Raw genomic sequence first — 19,908 nt, forward strand, 5'->3', positions numbered from 1 at the left:
CTCTGCCAATAGCAAGGCAAATGCCTAATACGTCGTTACGTATCATACAGAATCACTTGATGAAAATATAAAATATGATTTTGCATAGAACTCATTTAAACAATGCAAATAAGCTACTAGTAGTCTCGCTTCTGTTCCCAGAGGGTTTCCGCGAGTGCCCACGGCCGGGGCCCAGGACAGAGATGCGGGTTACATTGTGCTCCACTCAGAAATAGTTCCGTTTACAGTGACTCCTAAGCCCACGCAGACATTCCACATGCTTTCTGTTATTTCCGTCTACGGTTTTAACACTGATGCCAAGTGTTCAAATCAAATACAGATATTGCCAAAGAATAGGGCACACTGTGAGATTAGGCGGAAGAGGGTTTATTATCTGGGCGCAGGACAGGAACTTGACGAGCAATGTGAATACAGAGATCTACTGAGCACACCTTTTCCTTCTTGCCCTTCAGAGAGAGGAGACAGTCACCAGCATATCAAAGTAAAGCGTGTGTAGTTTACCTTCTTAAAATCCACTTACGTTAGTCTCATAATTGTTCTGAGCCCAGAAAGTGAATCATGCCGTGATTCAAAAGAGCTGTCCCTCACATAAACCTATGAGCACACATTTAAAAAATGATTTATTGTACATCTTTGCATTTCTTAAGGCATGAACAATGGCGTACAGATGGAACAGGGTTCTGAGGCGTATCACATCTTTTTTGACAAGGTCAGCACAAGTACACCACATCAAACGGACACACTCGAAGTCCAAGCTGACCAAGTGCCGTGGTACAGGAGCTTCTAGATGCGGGGATGGTGCTTCCAGACAAAGGACCAAAAGCGTGGTTTATATGTCATGTTGCTTTAAACTCTCTGGATCAGCTTTAAGCACCAGTGACAGTTTGTTTTCTTTACAAACACTTCAGACTTTGGATTTGATATTCTCCTTTTATTCTGCTTTTCAAGGAGGGTGTGGATGTTTTTTAAGGGATATGGTTGCAGCAAAACAGAAAGGATCCAAAAGTGGTTAGGGGCCTTGTCTAATGCACTTCTGAAAGTCCATTATAAAGATGAATAGAAAAGCAAACGGTCGGTTTTCAGTCGACCCAGAAACCACGCGGAGCTCTAGGAAACATAATTGTGCATAGTTATTTATTCATTCAGAGCATGATATGTTGGCTAGCTCTACATTCTCAGTTTACCAAAGAACAGGGCTGTCTACTTTGCTAAACCCAGGGTCCTTTCGCAGCTCCCAGTAAGTATCATTAGAAACCCAGGCTTCTCTTTGATTGGCATCAATGACTTTTCTGTGGAAATACAAAAATCAACATTAGACACAAATGACGTCAAGGTGGCCTGGTCATTGGACCCTCTCCCGTAGACAGGATGTGTATGCATAAGGGGTACTTTGTAAGTCAGTTAGTGTCCTATCTGCTTATTGATGACTTGACTATTTTTTTTAAGATTTTATTTATTTGTCAGAGAGAGAGAGAGAGAGCGCGCATGCACACAAGCAGGGGGAACAGCAGGCAGAGGGAGGAGCAGGTTTCCCGCTGAGCAAGGAGCCTGATGCGGGACTCGATCCCAGGACCCTGGGATCATGACCCGAGCCAAAGGCAGTCCCTTAACTGACTGAGCCACCCAGGCGCCCCTGACTTGACTATTTTGACCAAAAACAAAGTCCTTTTGTTTGTGTTGCTTATTTGAAATAGGAGTGGATGGGGTCATGGGGAGAGGGAAAAGGGGCACAAATAAATCACTTCTAGGCAAGGCTAGAAAGTGAACTGCCCCCCAAAAAAGCAGGTACAGGGCACCTAGGTGGCACAGTCGCTGACTCCCGATTTCGACTCAGGTCGTGATCTCAGGGTTGTGAGATGGAGCCCCGCATTGGGCTCCACGCTCAGTGTGGAGTCTGCTCTGGATTCTTTCTCTCGCTCTCTCTCCCTCTGCCCCTCCCCCCATATGCTCTCTCTCAAATAAATCTTTACCAAAAGGAAAACAAAAAGAGCACGTACAAGTTTTGTACTAAGAGCTTCAGGCCCCAGACCCACAAGAATAGTCTCTGCTTCACTTGCAGGGAAGGGTACGCAACCACAGTAGCTCCATGAGGCCCTGCGTGCTCCACGCCCAGGGTGCACTTTCAACAGCTAAAGGGCAAGGCCGCCTTCCTCCCCAGGGCAGTCACGAGATGGCAATTCGAAAGGACATGAGGTTATTCTGAGCTGATGTGTCCTGGCTCTGGAGGGTAACAGATGGATTTGGAAAATATAGCTGCTTCATCTGTGTGATGTATCTATAATCCTACAAATAATCCTGTAATAATCACCCATGATGATCCCACAGAAGGGCCAAATCTGAATGACACAAGCCCCGTATGACAGAAATAAAATTAAATACTACTGAAGCCAGGATGACCTTGTGGGCAGTGGGGTCCCACTGTGGCCTTGAGTTGAGGGGGTGGAAAGAAGTTTCTACCATTCTCAATGGTATAGCTGAAGTACAAAGAGCATTCCGTGCAAGGCCCTCACCCTTTTTGCTGCCCACGAAAAGAAGAGCTGTGGAGGAGAATTGATTTGTGTGGTAACAAACTGTTCACAAGTGCAAAGTCTGGTTCAATACTTTCACTACCAAAACCAAAGTTACCCAAATCAGTTTAATTTTAAGCTCCCTGGACACTAAACTATCCCTCATTTTCCCTTTACACCTGGAGTTTCTCATGGCTGGTGGCAATCATCTGCAAAACATGAACTTGTTATAGGAATGAACTGACTTACTTAAAAAATTTTGGTATATGTTCAAGGTTGTTTTCTTCCATGTAGCGCCTTCGAGATCTCTGGAGTTCCTCCACTCTTTGTTTCTCTGCGGCCGCAGCTTCTAAATTTCCTTCTTCCAAAAATCTAAGCAGAACACAGTTATCCCTCTAATACACCATCCTCTTTGCTGGGAAAAAAATAATCTCGTCTTGTATAAAATTACCTTCTAGTTGCTGAGAACATAACACGGTGAACAGTCATACTCTGATAATGTGCCCTTGCTCCCACCCCAGGCCATGCTACCTCTGTCTGTCTGCCCACCAATAACATACTTGCTGTGTATGTCAACTGCATTACTGTGTACAGCAATGTGAAGCTAGGGGTGGAAGGCGGGTAGTTTGGCCTTGGAGACTCTTCTGTGCTCTCTTGGGTTCTGTAACTTGAGATTTTCAGGATGATGGGAGAGTCCAGGCTCAGGACAATATGAAGTACGGGGTTGAGCTCCTTTTCCATATTATCGGAAAAACACTTGGTAAAGGCCAGAAGAGGGAGGATGGTAGCTGGCTGTTCTCCACCTACTTTTAGAACAGACTGAGAGGGAAGGAGTTTTCCTGTTTTATCGAAGAGAGTAAAACTGGTGACAAAAAGAGAATCTAACACCGGGGGAAATTACAAAAGGCTGCAAAAAAGGAAATGAATCATAAATGAAATTCAGGAAGGGAATACTGGAATAGAATTGAGAAAGAAAAAGCAGACCTAGTGGGGATTTGCAAAACCTATATTTAAATGTCAAAATGAGAGCAAAGAACAGGGATTCAATGTGATGCCCATGGGAAGTTTGTTGACACACTGGAATGTCAGACAGTGAGACCTCATGTTCTGGGGGCGGGGGGAGTGTAAGAGGACTGAATAGTAGGACATTCAACACTGGAATTTTTTGGCAGAAAACACATAAAGCCACAGATACACTGGAAACAGAAAATGATCTCAGGCGGAATTTGTGTGGCATATAGAATTTTTGGAAAAAGTAAAATTAACTCTGTCAGAATGGACAACATGCATACAGAACTATATAAGAATAATAAAAAATAAGAATCAGAAGGTATTAAAGGGACTACATTTTGAGTACACCTCACATCCCATGGGATCAAAACCACACTGGACAAACTCCGGACTTGGCTTGGAGCATTTCTAGATGTTCCTGTAACTTATCTTCTTATTCTTCAGGTTAAAAGATAGTCCATGTGACAGAGTAGTAGAAGTAAAGAGGTGAAAACCCTGGAGGAGGTCTTAGTGGAGCAGAGTTCACAAATTTGCACACTTCTGGTGAATTTGGGGTTGGGGGGCAGGGACCTTTTGTTAAGAACTGTGTTATCTTCTGTGGGAAACTTTGTTAAGCTAAACATCTGTTACGATCACCCAAGAATACCGTCTTAGCTAGGGTAGAAGGCTCCAATGGTGCGGAGTGAATAAGGGAATGAGGGAATTCACGAATGATTCCATGAATAAATAAATGAGGGTGGTGAAAATAAACTTCGGTGGCATCCGTAGGGCCATGCCATGATCTAGTGTCCATTTCAAACATCATTGCCAGGCTCACCTCTGATCTGGCCGGAATCGGGCATCTGTCGGTGGAAGGAGATCTTTCAGGACAGGATCTAACTCATTGAGCTCGATAGCAAACCTCGTGAAGCCATAGTAGAGCTCATAGTTGGTTGGCATGGAACCTGGAATAATGCCCATAAACCACAGTGAGTGGCAGAGAGGTTTAAGGAAGCCTGCAGAAGGTGACTTAACCCAGGTGCTTAACTAATATCCACATGAATACTAAATTTGTAGTCAGAAAAATCAGATTAAGATTTTTCTTAGGCAGATTAAATTGGTTGTGTTTGGCTAGATAGGAAACTTTGTGTTACTTATCAGAACTGGTTGATTCATATATTTAATGAAACCCAGCCTTTAAAATAAAACTTTGTACATAGAGTACTCTTTACTGGGTAAACAATGTCATCATTTTTTCCTCAAATATTCAACTGGGTAACTAAATGCCAGGGTGATTAACTATGAACATTAAGATATCACCAGAAACACAATTTACTTCCTTTTAGAAAAAGAAAAAGATGCAGATCTAAATTAATATTCACTGGCACTTTTTAACTAAACTCAAAGGCAGGATCTTTGTATGCTTTGCTCATTGATGTATTCCAAGCTCTTAGAGTAAAGCTCGATGCATAGTCATTACTCAAGAAATAGCTGCTGAATGAATGAACTAACCACTCTATCAGCAGGAAATTTAAATACTCATTGAGGTCTCTTAGAAAACCAACAACTAATTTTAAAGTTAGGACTTAACTGACAAAATTGCAATGAAAATAAGTACCATGTGGACACTTGTTCTATTTACCCTTGATATTTAATTATTGCTAGTGTATTACCAGAACTCTCTTGATATCTTTTATTAAATGTCAACATATTGCAGCTTTTTGCTGCTCAAGTGAGAAGATCACTTATTCTGGTTAAGTTATTGACTTTGTGGATTATAGATGTTTGCACACTTTTCCCTTGTTTTATTAGAACAGAGACTAAATGAGTAAGGATTTGTGTTTGTATAGTTCAATTGCCTAAACTCTTTAATAAACATACCTAGCTTTTGAAGGTAGGCATTACATTTAGAATGACATCACATGAAGCCTCATCTCTGACCACATGTCAGATTTGGCCTAAATTTTATAATTCCTTATTATCAAAAGTTGGGATTCACCTCATTTGTATGTTAAGTAAAAAATATAACCATGCTTAACTTAAGCATCTATGTTTTTATTTTTTATTTTATTTTTAATTTTTTTTAAGCATCTATGTTTTTAATCTCACTATGAAAGAAAGCATATGGTGAACTGCATGAGATGTGACATTCCCGTCCTTCTGTCACTCCAGGTGCCCTCCAGACACAAGATGCTCACGCCCATCTCACCTGGTCTCCAGATGCACTTTGCAGAGGGGGCCACGCCACAGTAGAGCCCTTCATGCCACTTCCCGAAGAGCCGGTGCACCACCTTCCCCTCCTGATCCATTACGACCCCCTGGACCTCATTCACATTAGAATTCCAATAATTCACCTGCAAAAACCAAACCCCAATGAAAACATCCAATCTGTTTCATAACACTAATCCCTACAATTTCCAAATGGAAGACATTCTTAAATTTGAAGTCGCTCATTCAAACCACTTCCAGAAATCTCTCTCAAAAGGTTTTATATGAAAGGTTGGCTTTCCAAGTGTTAGTGGGCTTAACTTTAAAGAGAGAGATCAGCTCTACTCTACACTAGGGCAGAAAAGGCTCAGCTTCTCTCCTAATAACCTAGTATAAACTTACCGGTTGGTAATTTCTTCCTTAGATGCCCCCGTCTCAAATTTCCCCTTCGCTCATGGATCTTAATGAGTTTCAGTGGGCCGTGCTGTAGAAGTCACTTGGGAAGTAATTTTCATAGTGCCTGTAAATGGCTAAATTTCATGAGGAAAACCCTGCTCTGGCCCTCTTCTAGCCATGCTTCTCCCTAGGAGATGAGAAGTCTGTGGGCATTTACCCATCTGGATCCCATGGCCCCTTCTAGATCAGGTCCTAGAATTCCCTTTCCCAACCACTCTAAGCTTCTTCCACTTTCTTTGGATTCATCCTTCCAAAGGACAGACCGCCCACCACCAGGGTGTGATGAGGCCTGAGGGGCGGCCAGGGGTGGCCGTCTGAGGCAGGTGTGGACAGAGCTCAGACGTTCCGCTGGACTGCCTTCCTACACGTGGGTGAGGCCCCCTGTGGGGCAGGACAGAGGCTGTCACAGGTGGGGAGAGGGCAGGAAGGCCATGAGTCAGGGCTGGCTCTCCTGCACTGCCAGGTTGCCAGCTCGGACTTCTAAAGTGCCCAACCTGGCCGCGCGGGCTTTGTTACAAAAGGAATATTTGTTGAAGTAAAAGAACAGAACGTAAGTCATGTGACAAACTGTAGGTTTGATCTACAAATTTTAAATATTTACACATATGGAATGGGGTCTCCATTTGTACTTTTGCCCTGAGCTCTGCAAATATTAGGGGCAGGACTAAATCAAAGCTTCCCATGGCCTGCAAAACTAAACGCACACATTGACTGTCATCACCCAACCAGAGCAAGTAATGAGCCTGGTCTTTCAGTTCTGAGCCACCTAATGAGTCCACAAGCAAAAAAAGGAAAATGGGAGAAACATCTTGAGTAAATTAAAGATCTTCAATTACAACTAACATGACCTTCCAGTATGGCTTCAAAGGATTTCACTAAGAAGAGAACGTTTTGAGTTTTAAGACTCCAATATGTTATCTGTTTCTGCCATAGTAGAATGAGATCAGGAGTAGAGTAGATTAAAAGGGATGGTGGGGTTTCTGTACCACGATGAATTCAGGAGCACACCTAACCATGAGGGCGATAACTGTGTATTCCACTTTAGACCAGAGCGACTAAGGGAAAATGCTATTGCGTAGGCATTCTATCTCAGGAATCTTTTCTTGTTAATCAAGAGGATGCTTTTTCTTGAACAAATTTGGACCATCATAGTGGCAGAGTTGGATAAGCTTATAGTGACTGGAAGTTATCATCCACATGCATCCTCAGAAATGACAAATGCATTATAATTAGCTCCCTAAAATAAGATCACTTGACTCTGTTGCAATCAAGCAGGAACAGAAATAGAAACCAGAAGACTCGCTTCAGGCAAGAAGTGTTTTCTGGAATTTTACTTAATGAATACTGACTGGCTGCTTAAAAAGAAAATCTTTAGAAAGAAGAGTATTTCTTCTGTTTTGAGATGCTGCCTTTTTTGACCTCCACATGTTCGGAAGTCTGCATACCTTGAGTAACTCCACCAGTTGGTTCTGCTTTCTTATCTAAAACGTCCTCAAGGATCAATGATATGGGACAGACTCACTTGCTGTCGTTTAAGGTAACTTATATTTCTCCTTTACGAAGCATTTTATATTATTTTTTTCTTTACTGTTGTAGGATTATCATTTACCTTGACAAATGTGAGTTTGCAAATGCAAACACTGCTTTTGGTATTTCTAATGGTTACTTCTCCATAATGCTCTATCCACCTCCTCCCACTGAGAATGTTGTGTATGCACGTGGTGACTTTATTCCATACATAGCAATCTCCATACCTAGTGAAAAATACAATGTTGATTAAAAAACAATGAAGGTCACAAATATATAGTACCATTTCTATGACTGAGAATATTCTTTGGCCAAAACTTCCTTTTCCCTCGTTTTCCTCTAATTCCTTCCTTTTCCCTCAATTTCCTCTAATTTCCCTCATTTTCCTCTAATTGCTGAAAGTTTCTATGTAGTCAAGGACCCTCGTGATATGATTCATTCATTTAAGGAGCATTTCAGTGCTTTCTATAGTCCAGGTGCTAAAGCCACCAAGTTGAATAGGATCTGTCTCTTGCTCTCTTGGAGCCAACAGTATGGTAGGAGTAGACTGACATGGCAACAAATACTTGTAATAAAATGTGATGAGGAAATGTCATGAGAACACAGAAGGGGGAGTCCTTAGATCTGCCTGGAATGTGGGGGGAGTATCAAGGAAGACTTGCTGGAGAAGGCTGGATTCAGTCTAAGCTTGGAGGAGGGATAGGAGGGCACTATAGGCCAGGGAAACACACTGACAAAGCCACAGAGGCCAGAATAGCACGATGCATCTGGGGGCCTGCCAGGGGTACGCCACATGTGAATGGGTGTAGTGGGTGGCCAGTCTGCAAAGGGAAGGCCTTCAACAATGCTCCGATGAGTCTGGATTCATACTGCAGGTAATGGGCCATCGTGGAAAGATTTGAGGGAGGAGATAGGCATGATAGGATGTGCCTTTAAGAAAGATTACCCTGAGGACATTGTTTCATTCTCTGAATTAAGACCAAAAATGTGAATAATTCTTTGAGAAAAGACTAATGATCATAGATAGCACGTCTAATGCAAATTCTGGGTTACAGAAGTTACAGAGTTTCTGCCAAGGAATGAGGTGACATAGCTTCAGATCACCTTTAAGTTTGCAGATTATCTGTATTTTCAAATAAAATGTTATTTCAAATTAAAATAAAACACTTCTAAGTTTCTAAAAAATTTATGAATTGGTATGATGCAGGCTCTCTACATACCTGGGAAAACTCTTTCTTCTCATGAGTTTGCAAATATTTAAAGTATATTTATACACAACTAATGAATCATTGAACACTACACCAAAAACTAATGATGTACTGTATGTTGGCTAATTGAATTTAAACTAAAAAAAAACAGTCTATTTTGTGGCCCTGGGAATTCTCCTCTCTCCCCACCTTCCTTCATATCCCATCCACCAGCAAATTCTGTCACTGAATAAACAAAAAGAAAACCAAACAACACCAACCAACTGAAGAAAGAAACAAAAACAATCAAGCCTTTGGCCTCAATGAAAACTTCAATTAATTTTTAAAAATTTATAGGCTATATCCTTTAGAAAAATACCATGAAAAGATTCCATCACTCTTCTTTAATAAACTAACTTAGACATTAAAAATAGTCCCTGGATCTAACATGAATTCAAAAGTGAAAATACATATTGTATAGAAAAGAAGTGGCTAAAAAGAGAACCTTTGCTCTAAAATGCAAACTAACATGGTACCTGGGACAGGCAGGTAGCTGGCATTGACTTGATGAATACAGGATATGAAGAGAGAAGCAGGTAGCTTTGATACATACACTGAAGTGCTCATTTGCTTTTGTGGGGGTCCATTCTCAAAACTTTGGAGAAGTTAACAGAAGCTTTGGAAACGGATCACTGGCACCTTCTAGAGTTTCAAAGACCCATTTCTGATTTCAAAAGCAGGTAAGACACCAAAAGGAAGATGAAAGCAACCTACTTTGGAAGCATGACATTCAGTGTTCCAACAGGCAGGATTTCCATGGACTTCCCCCAGAACTTGTTTTTCCATCTGATATCTAAACAACATAGGCAGAGGAGAAGAAATATATATTCCATATCTAATCATTTAGTCTATAAAAACTAACATCTGTATTATACTCTACATTTCACAAAGAACTTTTACAATCAACAATTGATTCTATATTGTTGATTTAACATGTCATGTACCTGGGGATGGCCCAAAGTGAAAAAATTAACTGTGAACCAAAAAAATCTACTATCTATGTTTCTCCAGAACTCATGTTCCATATTTGTTTCAACGAATAAAACTGGGAAAAGCTCAGAGCAGTATGTGTGTATGTGAATCCACATACACATATACACACAGATAATGTCTAAATAAATGTTGTTAAAAGTTTTAACTAAATGGTAGAAATAGTTAACATATATATTAAAAAAATAAGATGCACAGTAAAAATAACTGCAGTATGACAATACCATTGATTTATATACACACTGATTTGAAAAGTTATATGATTTGGGAGAACAGAAAAAACCAAACAAACAAAACCTCTAAATACAGAAGGGTAAGCAAAATTTATGAGAAAGTGAAATTAACAAACGTGTTCATACACTGGTTAAGACATGGCCCAGGGCTTAGTGTTTAAATCACATGATGGTTTTATGTTTCACTTGGGGACACTCAGGTTTGCCTGTGCATTTGTAATAACCACTAGGTCCCATTTTGATGAACTAAGTAAGGGAGCTTAGTGCTATCTCCACAAAATTTCTGACACTTTGTTATGACCAAGAAATGATGTATTTTCGTATTTTGCAATAAAATACAGTCACAGTGCTCTATCATTTTGTGTGTTTGCAGACTGAGAAAGGGCATATGAGAAGAGATATTCTGTGATCAATGAAGCCCCCTTCCAAACATGAAGGAACAATTTATACTTAATGGTTAAATGGACATACACGGTTGACCCTTGAGCAACACGGGTTGGAACTGCATGGGTTCACTCATAGGCAGATTTTTTTTGATAAATGAGGTAGAGTACTATAAATGTATTCTCTCTTCCTTATGATTTTCTTAATAACATTTTCTTTTCTCTAGCTTACTATTAGAATATAACATATAATACATATAACATACAAAATACGTGTTCACTGATGGTTTACACTTTATTGGTAAGGCTTCTGGTCAATGGTAGGCTATTACTAGTTAAGTTTTTGGGGAGTCATAAGTAACACATGAATTTTAGACTGTGTGGGGGTCAGTACCCTAACCCCAGTTTTGTTCAAGAGTCAACTGTATATATTTTTCTTTCTAAAGGGATTTTGAAACTTGTAATTTTATGTGAGTTTGTAACATTCTGACTAAACAATAGGCATCATACAAGTAGAGACTTCAATCCGAATCCCTGAGCCTCAGTGAGTTAAAGACCACAAATCAGCACAATGTTTACATATCTAAATAGACTGTGACCACAGATGATGTGTCACAGAATCTTCTTTCACGATTAAGATCTCCTTGCACACCCTCAAGAAGCAAGAAGGCAGCAGATAGAACCTCCATGTTATAGATGCAGTCAATGAGGCATAATGAGGTAAAATGATAGCCCTGAGCTGACACAGTTGGCACAGAGCTCGGCTGTCCCCAGGGCTTTGTTTCCTAGGTATACAATCTCATCTCCTGGATGACACGGTTTCATATTTAAACCAGGAAATCTAATTTCTCAAACTGAATTCCACACCAATTACTAACATTCTCTGAGTCCCAAAGGTAAAAATCTAACCTGAGCATAATGTTCCTTTAGAAACTAGAAACTGTTTCATAGGCTCGCCAATTGGATTTTGAAGTTATAATTGAAATACAAACCTTGCCAAAACACAAAATTCTTGGATTCACAGTGACAGGCAGAAATGGGTGGATGATGGCTAACCTGGTAATTAAAACAAAAGAGAAGGCAATGACATCAGAGTTAAAGCTTCCATAAATGATCATTTTTTTCCAACATACACTGGCTACCCCCAAATATAAACTAGTCAACACATCCATCTCTATTATTGAATTATTCTCAGAATCTTCCACTTTAAGACTTCATGCTTAAACTCAGAGAACTTATATATATTAACAGAGTTTTCTGTTAACTGGTATCATATCCCACTGCAAACAGTAGTTTATCAAAAAGCTGTTTCATCATCAACCTGTCCTCTTACAGTGTCTGCATAGAAACCTCCGTGTGTCCGATGGGACCTACCTGTTCTGAGAAAAATCTGAATCCCTTGTCCTCTCTAATGCATTCGTAAGTCTCCCCAAGGACAGGGTTGAATGGCTTACTTCCTGCTCTGAAATAGGTGGAGCAATATCCTGAAACTGCAAATGCAGCAATAAGAACCTGTTAAAACATTTAAGAAAGGAAAATAATATAGGAGAGACTACTTCCAGGTCTGTTTGTCCCTTATTTCTTGAGATTTTACACACCCCTGTCCATGGGTGCTGATTTGACGGTGTTTGCTTTTTCTATTACCTGCACAGACTCTTCATAAACTCATGGGTTAAAAAATGAGTGAAAAAGATGCAAAAGTCCTTGCATCTGAGGCCAAATATTCTTCATTCAGCTGTCACCCAGTTTCCCGAGTATCACAGAGCTCAGAGGTTCTGAAACCCAGTTTATAGGTTAGTCCTTTGCACAACTTAGCACCATGAGCAGGAGGCTTGTGGCTGCTGGTACTTTCGGGAGGGCAGTCAAGTTTTCCACAGTCGTGTGGAGTAGAGGCCAGGGCAAAGCACAAACAGGAGGTTCCTTTCTCTGACCCAAGTTCTTGAACACATGGGCTCTCTTGGCTTTCAAGAAAAGCTGCTAGGGCAAGGCTAGGCATGCCTTAAACCTGGAAGGAGTGTGATACCTTTACATTCTAACTTCAGAAATACTCATGACCGAAGATCGGTCACAAAGCACATATTGCCTATGGAGGTATCTGGAAATTTTGGGGCCCTGCTCAATTTGTGCAAATGAACTGTTTCCTCCTTCACCCATGCAGTGGAAATGTTATGCAGAAACCAAATATGCCATCCTAATGAATTGTGCCTTAGTCCACGTCTAGGGTTGACAACTCCCCGAAAGGTACTGCTCTGTTATGGATTACCATGCGCTCGTAGGGGTCGTCAGTTTCTGAAGCCTTGTCCAGAAGCTCACTGTATTCGATTTCCTCACAGAGATGCTGCAGGGTGTTGAGTGGCTCATTTAGCTCCACAGGCATAGAGACTTTAGACAAGTCTTTACCAATGTTGTTCCTCAAGATATTCCACAGGTTAATGTTACTGGTGTCGGGGCAGGGGGCTGGCAGGCACGTTCGACGGCCATTTCGGAAGGCTCCTCCTGTGAGCTCCCCATTCAAGACTGGAAGGGAGACAAAGACAAGAAGCACGATAAAAGATACTTCGCTTTTTTGATTTCATAGCATCTGGGAAGAAAATAATTCTTTCAAATACTTCTGGTTGTGATACATTTCTTAAGCCTCCATTATACTCTCTCAAGAGTGGAATTATTTCAACACACGGTTGCTTATACATGCACAAAACATCAATGTACAGTTTTTTTTTAACAAGGTATTACATATGCTCAAATATTATTCCAGAAAAGATAAGTCAAATTTTTAAAAATTAAATACATTTATTAAGAAAGACTCAAACTTCTGGTTTAAGCAAGAAGTAAAACTTTTTCATTTAAGCTTCTCCCTAACGGATTTTTCAACCATTTACCTTAACAGATTATACAAATATAAAATGTACTGAATGATCGGCTGCAAAAGGAACAATCAGTGAGGGGAGAAAATAGTTGTTCACTGAATCACCAGCGTTCTAACTTGGCAAGAAGACAGAGCAAGCTGGGAGCTCAAAGGATGCATACTTTGCCGAGAAATGTTGTCTGCAACACTGGTGTTGTCTTCAGATATATTATCACTCACGTCACTGATGTAAGACTCATCGTCTGAAGCCTAAAAAGGGGAAGAACACAGAAAGGATCAGAATTCTTGTTCAGTCTTGAAAGGTCAGGAAATCAAACGACTAAAAACAAAACATTGCCCAAATAAGCAAAAGCACAGGTCACGGGGGGGAAGTGTATTTGGCGTATGTGCAATGAACACTTGAGAGAGAGAGTGAGTCATGAGCCAGAATACAGCATGGCTGGAAAGCAGCCTTTGTGTTTAAGTAGCCCCCTGCCTTAGCCGGGGTGGGGGATTGGGGGAGGCCAGTACTTCATCAGAAGTATTTCAGTGCAATACAGTAAGAATGTACAAAAAAGGAGGCCTTATCCTCCCCTTAGAGGAATCAGGAGGGGCTGCCCAGAGGAAATAAAATTGGCACTGGGTGTTGGAGAGGTTTTTAGAAGGGGGAGAAGCACAGGAAGAAAGGAGAGTGTACAAAAACGCAGAGAAACATGAGAGGAACATTCCATTCTAGGAATGCTCAGAAGCTGAGTGGCTGAGAGAGGGAGGGGTGAACAGGAAGAGGGTCTGACTCTGAAGGTCTTTTCATGTCAACATAAAGGGTTCCTGGGGTGCCTGGGTGGCTCAGTCATTAAGCGTCTGTCTTCGGCTCAGGTCATGATCCTGGGGTCCTGGGATCGAGCCCTGCATCAGGCTCCCTGCTCGGCGGGAAGCCTGCTTCTCCCTCTCCCACTCCCCCTGTTTGTGTTCCCTCTCTCGCTGTCTCTCTCTGTCAAATAAATAAATAAATAAAATCTTAAAAAAAACAAACAAACCATAAAGGGTTCCCATATAGTCCCACAAGTTATTACATGCAACGGGATGACAGTCATATTTTTTTCAAAAGCAATTACTCTTTTTATTTCTGTTAAATTTTATTTATTTATTTTTTATTATTATCACATTTAGTTTTCAGGAAGATGCCTGGCAGCTTTCCTTCGGGAGCTCTGATGATAGGCGACTCCATAGATCTGGGTAGGGGATACTGACAGGTTAAGATGACCATGACGAGGATCTGGAAGTCAAGCTGTTTTGAGAGCCACATTTGAAGACAATGGACAAAATGTGGCAGATTATTTGGGGGTGGGGGAGGAAGATCCAGGGACAGGGGAAATCAAGAATGAAGCCACTCTCTCCAAGAGAACAACATGGAACGAAAATGAAACCAAAATTTGCATGAGAATAAAATTAAGGGGCAACATGTGTACTAAGGGGAGTGAGAAATGGATGAGCTAAGAAAACAGAGTACAGTAGAGCCACTCAGAGAAATGGGAACAACCAACAAAGCCGCTGATACTTATTCACTTTCTCCAAAATGGAAATAATGTTACATTTTTTCCTGCACAAATAACAAAATATTCTTGCTGTAAAAAATTAGAAATTATAAGAGGGTAAACAGATTATAGAAAAACTAACCGTAATTCTATCATCTAATGGAAACCGCATCTCACATTTGGTGGATATTACCCCCAATGTCAAAATGCCTATACAAACATATTGACATATCTATCGTTAGACACTGAACAAGGGGGTCAGTTTACATCTTGTTTTATAGTGTTCTGAATATATTTCCATTATAATAAATACAGCTCTCACCTTTATTTGGAATGGCAACATAATTCATTATACAGGTATAACACAAGGAATTCAGTCAGCATTTAAATGGTTTCCAACATTTTATTATTATTATTATTTTAAAGATTTTATTTATTTATTTGACAGGGAGAGACACAGCGAGAGAGGAAACACAAGCAGGGGGAGCGGGAGAGAGAGAAGCAGGCTTCCTGCGGAGCAGGGAGCCTGATGCGGGACTCGATCCCAGGACGCTGGGATCATGACCTGAGCCGAAGGCAGATGCGTAACAACTGAGCCACCCAGGTGCCCCTCCAACGTTTTATTATTATTGATAATACTTGGATGCACTTGTAAAATACTTGGATGCAATCCTTGTAAATATATTTCTGTGAATCTGTCTGGCAGTTTCATTAATATTTATTCCTAGAAGTGAAAGATCAAATGGGTCACATTTAGGCTATAGGCACATGTTGCCAAATTATTGTCCTGAAAGATTGTAGTAATTTGTTCTCACAGCAGCACATGAGAACAGCCATCTCTCCACACCCACTCAAACACTATATATTATCAATCCTTTTTTAATATGTATTTACCTAACATACATAAAAGATCTCTTTTAAAGTTTGCATTTCATCTTGTGTAAATTTGTTTTCTTTCACACATTTTTCAGCCCATCATCTAGGTTGCGTTTGCTTGTCTGCAATTTATTTTTTAATGCTGTGTATGCCTTTTGTTTTTTTTTGCCATGTAAAAGTTTTAAGTTTGTAGGTAATAAAAAACAGTCTCTGCCTTTAAGGTTTCTGGATTTATTGCTGATGTTTTAAAAGTTAAAGTTGAGGGGCGCCTGGGTGGCTCAGTCGTCAAGCGTCTGCCTTCGGCTCAGGTCATAATTCCGTCAGGAAGATGCCTGGCAGCTGGGATCGAGCCCCTTAGCGGGAAGCCTGCTTCTCCCTCTCCCACTCTCCCTGCTAGTGTTCCCTCTCTCGCTGTGTCTCTCTCTGTCAAATAAATAAAATCTTAAAAAAAAAATAAAGTTGAGAAGAATTCCTATATTTAGGGAGAACAGTGATAGAATTATTGCATATATAAATGAATAATTGTAGTTTTGCTTTGCAGACTGAGCAAGTCTATAAAGATGGCAAATTGAGAATAAAATCTTGTTCTGATTCATGTTTTCCCACTGCAAATGGTTTCCAGTTCCTAATGACTGCAAAAGAGCCGACGGTAAAATCATCAGGTATGTGAGAGCCACCTTCTTAAGCTTGATAGAAAAAAAAAAGTAAATCAAACTCTTCTACATGATTTCTCTTAAAAAAGCTAATCACACCAAATTATGTTAGAGGAGACAAATGCCTGTTCAAACCAAATTTATGTTGCATGCCTGTGTACTGTTTGAATTTATTAAGAAAACATTCATGTTTATCCTACAAAAAGCTATAAACAGTCTATTCTTCTTGAATTTCTAATCTCTCCCAAAGTAATATATGATAAAAAATGGTCCGATACCCATTTCCTTCTAAAATGGTCCATGTAGAATGTAAAACAATTCCACAATGACAGTAGGCCCTGAGTAAGATCTATATTCCCATATGTGTGAGCAATAGCTAAGGCTGGCCCGTCTGGCTGTGGTCCATGCACATTATCCTGTATACAAAGTTAAGGCTCTGTAGTATTATAATAAAACAATTAACACATATTCATTTTCTCCCCCTGGTCAAGAAGTCCTGAGGACAAATATTTCTCCTGAAGAGCTTAGGCATTCAAAAGAGTTCAGGGAATTTTTTTTTTTTTTCCCTAAATGTGACCAGGCATATAGCATTGTGGAAACAAGGTAATAGCAGAAGAAAGGAAGTAGATCATTCTGGAAGCAAAAACAGCATTTTTTTAAAGGAGCTGAACATCCATTAAATGAAGTGTGATGGTAGATGTCACATAGAGAGGATTTTTCTCTCACTCATGGAAAATGTTAATGTAAGACAGCTAATGCCCAGATGTTTCTCAGATTAATCATGTGTTAAAGTGCTACAAGCATTCCTTCATTCAGTTAGCAAATATTTGGCCCCTGGAAGGATCCAGAAGAAGAGAAATTGCAAGAGGCTGTAGCTGAGAGCAGAAATTAGATTATAAGGGTCTTTGTATGATGGCTAAGGAGTTTAGGTAGTTATTCTAAGGACACTGGGGAATAAGGACATGATCAGATTTGCATTTCAGAAGGATGAATCAGGCTGTCCAGTGGAAAATGGATTAAAGGGGCAAGAAGGGAGGCAGAGAAACCAGTAATGGGACTGGTCAGGTAATCCAGGAGGGAGATGATGGAGGACTGAATTGGAGTAGTGGCAGTGAAGCTGTAGGAAGATGTATGGACTTGGTAGGATGTAGGTGACAGACATTACAGAACCCAGTGAGTGAATCAGCGTGGGTGGCTGGTCCTAGTAAGGCAGGTGCGGTGAAGGACAATACCCAGGTATTTGATGTGAACACCTGGGCAGAAGAGCACCAGGATAAGCAATATGAGAAGTATGGGTAGGTTTCTCCCCACTTGGGTGTGTGTGTGTGGGTACGGGCTTTGTTGATTAATCCATTTTTGGACATGCCGAATGAGAGGTTCTGTGGAGTACCCAGGGGGCAATGTCTCACAGGTGGCTGCTTATGTGGATCCTGAGCTGACTCTTGCTCTCTCTTCAGACCCGTTTTCTCTTTGAGCTTTAGATCTGAATACCCAAATACTGGCCAGATAACTCCACTGAGAGGTCTGATCAACTCACAAAGCCTCCAGGTGAGTACGTCATCTCCACACAACCCCTGTCCTTCCCTCCGCCACCAGGACCACTCTTTCCTCAGAGCTGGTACCACCACGCTGCCTGGACTTGTGCAATAACCCACGTCACGTCCCCTTCATTTCCGTATTGTCAGTGTCTGCTATGAGTGGCACTTGGGTCCCCAGCCAGTGTGCCTCCAAGAACTTAAAAATAGGGAAATTAGGTTGCTTTCAGAGAGACAGCTATAAAGTCCTCATCTGATGGGTCAGAGCTCCAGTAACATGAAGCCAAATCTGACTGGAACCTGACTGAAGAGGATGAAGGACCGGTCAGCAATGGGAGGTCAAAGAAAAGAGAGTCAGAAAAGAAAATGCTGGTAGCATGTCTCTGGCATGATTGGCTCCCAAACACAAATACCCTGTCCATGTGGCACAGTATCCCTATAATGGAGACAAAAGAGTGGAGTTATGACATCCCGGCCCCCCAGCCTTTAGTTCACTCAGGTCACTGTTCCTGCTCCTGTTCCTTGCTCACCAAGCAACCTCCTGACTAGAGCTAGGCTTCCCATGCAGGTGGGCCTTAGGAAAAGAGACACGAATCAGCAAGCATAATTATTTTGTCCATCTGATAGCATCTGACCAATTATCATTATGAATAATTAAACTAGTACCCCGGCTTGTACCCGGGAGTCTCTGTGAATCGGTAAACATAGGACCACGGATTGGAGAGGCAGGTGTGTGGCTTGGTGTGGTAACAAATTCAGTACGCGATACAAGAATGCTATTTTACCTCTCCCCCATTATAAAAGTGGTATGTGGTCGTTATTTCTTTCTTTCTCCACTTATTTTTGTTTCTAAAATCCCTCATAATTTCAAACATCCAAAAACAACTACAACTAATTATCAGGATGTTTCCTTCCAATCTATTTTCTATGCATATGGAAATGACATTCAGCAACTATTTCATTTCCTTTTTGTAAAAATGCAGTACAGATTTGCAACCTCAAATGACAAAATTTTTAATCAACTGTGTGGGAAGGAGTTTTGGCTGCTTCTCCCAAGCCGAAAGAAAGAAAGAAAGAAAGAAACAAAGAAAGAAAGAAAGAAAGAAAGAAAGAAAGAAAGAAAGAAAGAAAGAAAGAAAGAAAGAAAGAAAAGAAAAAGAAAATTCTAAGTATGCTTGACTAAATTTCAGTAAAAGAATCAATTTCTGCAACCTGATCAATGAAGATTCCCAGCTTCCAAGACCTAGCCAAGACTTATGAGCATGAAGAACAATCCAAAAAATCTTTATGGGTACAAACTTCCAATTATAAAATAAATAAGTCATGGGGATGTGATGTACAGCATGGCAACTATAGTTAATAATAATGTATTGCGTATCCGAAAGTTGCTATGAGAGTAGATCTAAAAAGTTCTTATCACAGGGAAAAAAATCTGTAACTATGGTGACAGATGTTAACTAGACTTATTGTGGTGATCATTTTACAATATATACAAATATCGATTCTTATGTTGTACACCTGAAACTAAAATAATGTTGTATGTAAATTATACCTCAGTAAAAAATAACGAAAAAGTTTTTATGTTAGCCAGTGGTAACCTCCAAAACCCTTAATTAGCCAACCAGATATTCTAGACATCACCTTCCTAAAGAAGCTCAAATTCATGTCTCTGGTAAAGATGTAGTGTGTGTGCGTGTGTGCGTGTGTGTGTGCATGTGTGTGTGTGTGCGTGCATGCACACACATATACATGGTGATTTTTAAATTCTTTCATCCTTTCTTTCTACCTTTAACTAGTCTCCTTCTACAAAAAACTCTGCCATCAACTATTTGGTTATCCTGAAATACAAATCATACAACAGCATCCGAATGAATGCTAAATTCTTTCCTTTTATTCATCAAATTTAATAAGTAGTAAGTTGGC

At 40.5% G+C, this 19,908-nt stretch overlaps 1 protein-coding gene and 1 long non-coding RNA gene across 11 annotated transcripts in view; one reads left to right on the forward strand and one right to left on the reverse strand.

Annotated features, from left to right (window-relative positions):
• Nucleotides 1-350: 350 nt before the first annotated feature.
• Nucleotides 351-19,908, reverse strand: part of OSBPL6 (oxysterol binding protein like 6) — a 67,751-nt gene continuing 48,193 nt past the window's right edge. For 9 of the 10 annotated variants that reach the window (XM_081814096.1, XM_081814101.1, XM_081814099.1 and 6 more), the window contains 10 exons: nt 13,569-13,656; nt 12,805-13,058; nt 11,916-12,053; nt 11,534-11,597; nt 9,650-9,728; nt 7,771-7,915; nt 5,707-5,851; nt 4,336-4,462; nt 2,757-2,879; nt 351-1,289 (listed from right to left, as the gene is read on the reverse strand). In XM_081814096.1, coding sequence (XP_081670222.1) covers nt 1,181-1,289; nt 2,757-2,879; nt 4,336-4,462; nt 5,707-5,851; nt 7,771-7,915; nt 9,650-9,728; nt 11,534-11,597; nt 11,916-12,053; nt 12,805-13,058; nt 13,569-13,656 — 1,272 coding nt within the window. In that variant the 3' untranslated portion in view covers nt 351-1,180. The remainder of the gene's footprint in view (nt 1,290-2,756; nt 2,880-4,335; nt 4,463-5,706; nt 5,852-7,770; nt 7,916-9,649; nt 9,729-11,533; nt 11,598-11,915; nt 12,054-12,804; nt 13,059-13,568; nt 13,657-19,908) is intronic. The other variant, XM_081814103.1, reaches the window with a different exon arrangement.
• LOC115940916 (uncharacterized) lies at nt 13,630-19,897 on the forward strand. Its single transcript, XR_004075642.2, has 4 exons — nt 13,630-13,709; nt 16,339-16,459; nt 17,908-17,998; nt 18,969-19,897. It is a non-coding gene; the product is annotated as an uncharacterized LOC115940916 (long non-coding RNA).

This window comes from Leptonychotes weddellii, chromosome 3, assembly GCF_054177405.1.
Source record: "Leptonychotes weddellii isolate Sample4059 chromosome 3, ASM5417740v2, whole genome shotgun sequence".
Lineage (NCBI taxonomy): Eukaryota > Metazoa > Chordata > Mammalia > Carnivora > Phocidae > Leptonychotes > Leptonychotes weddellii.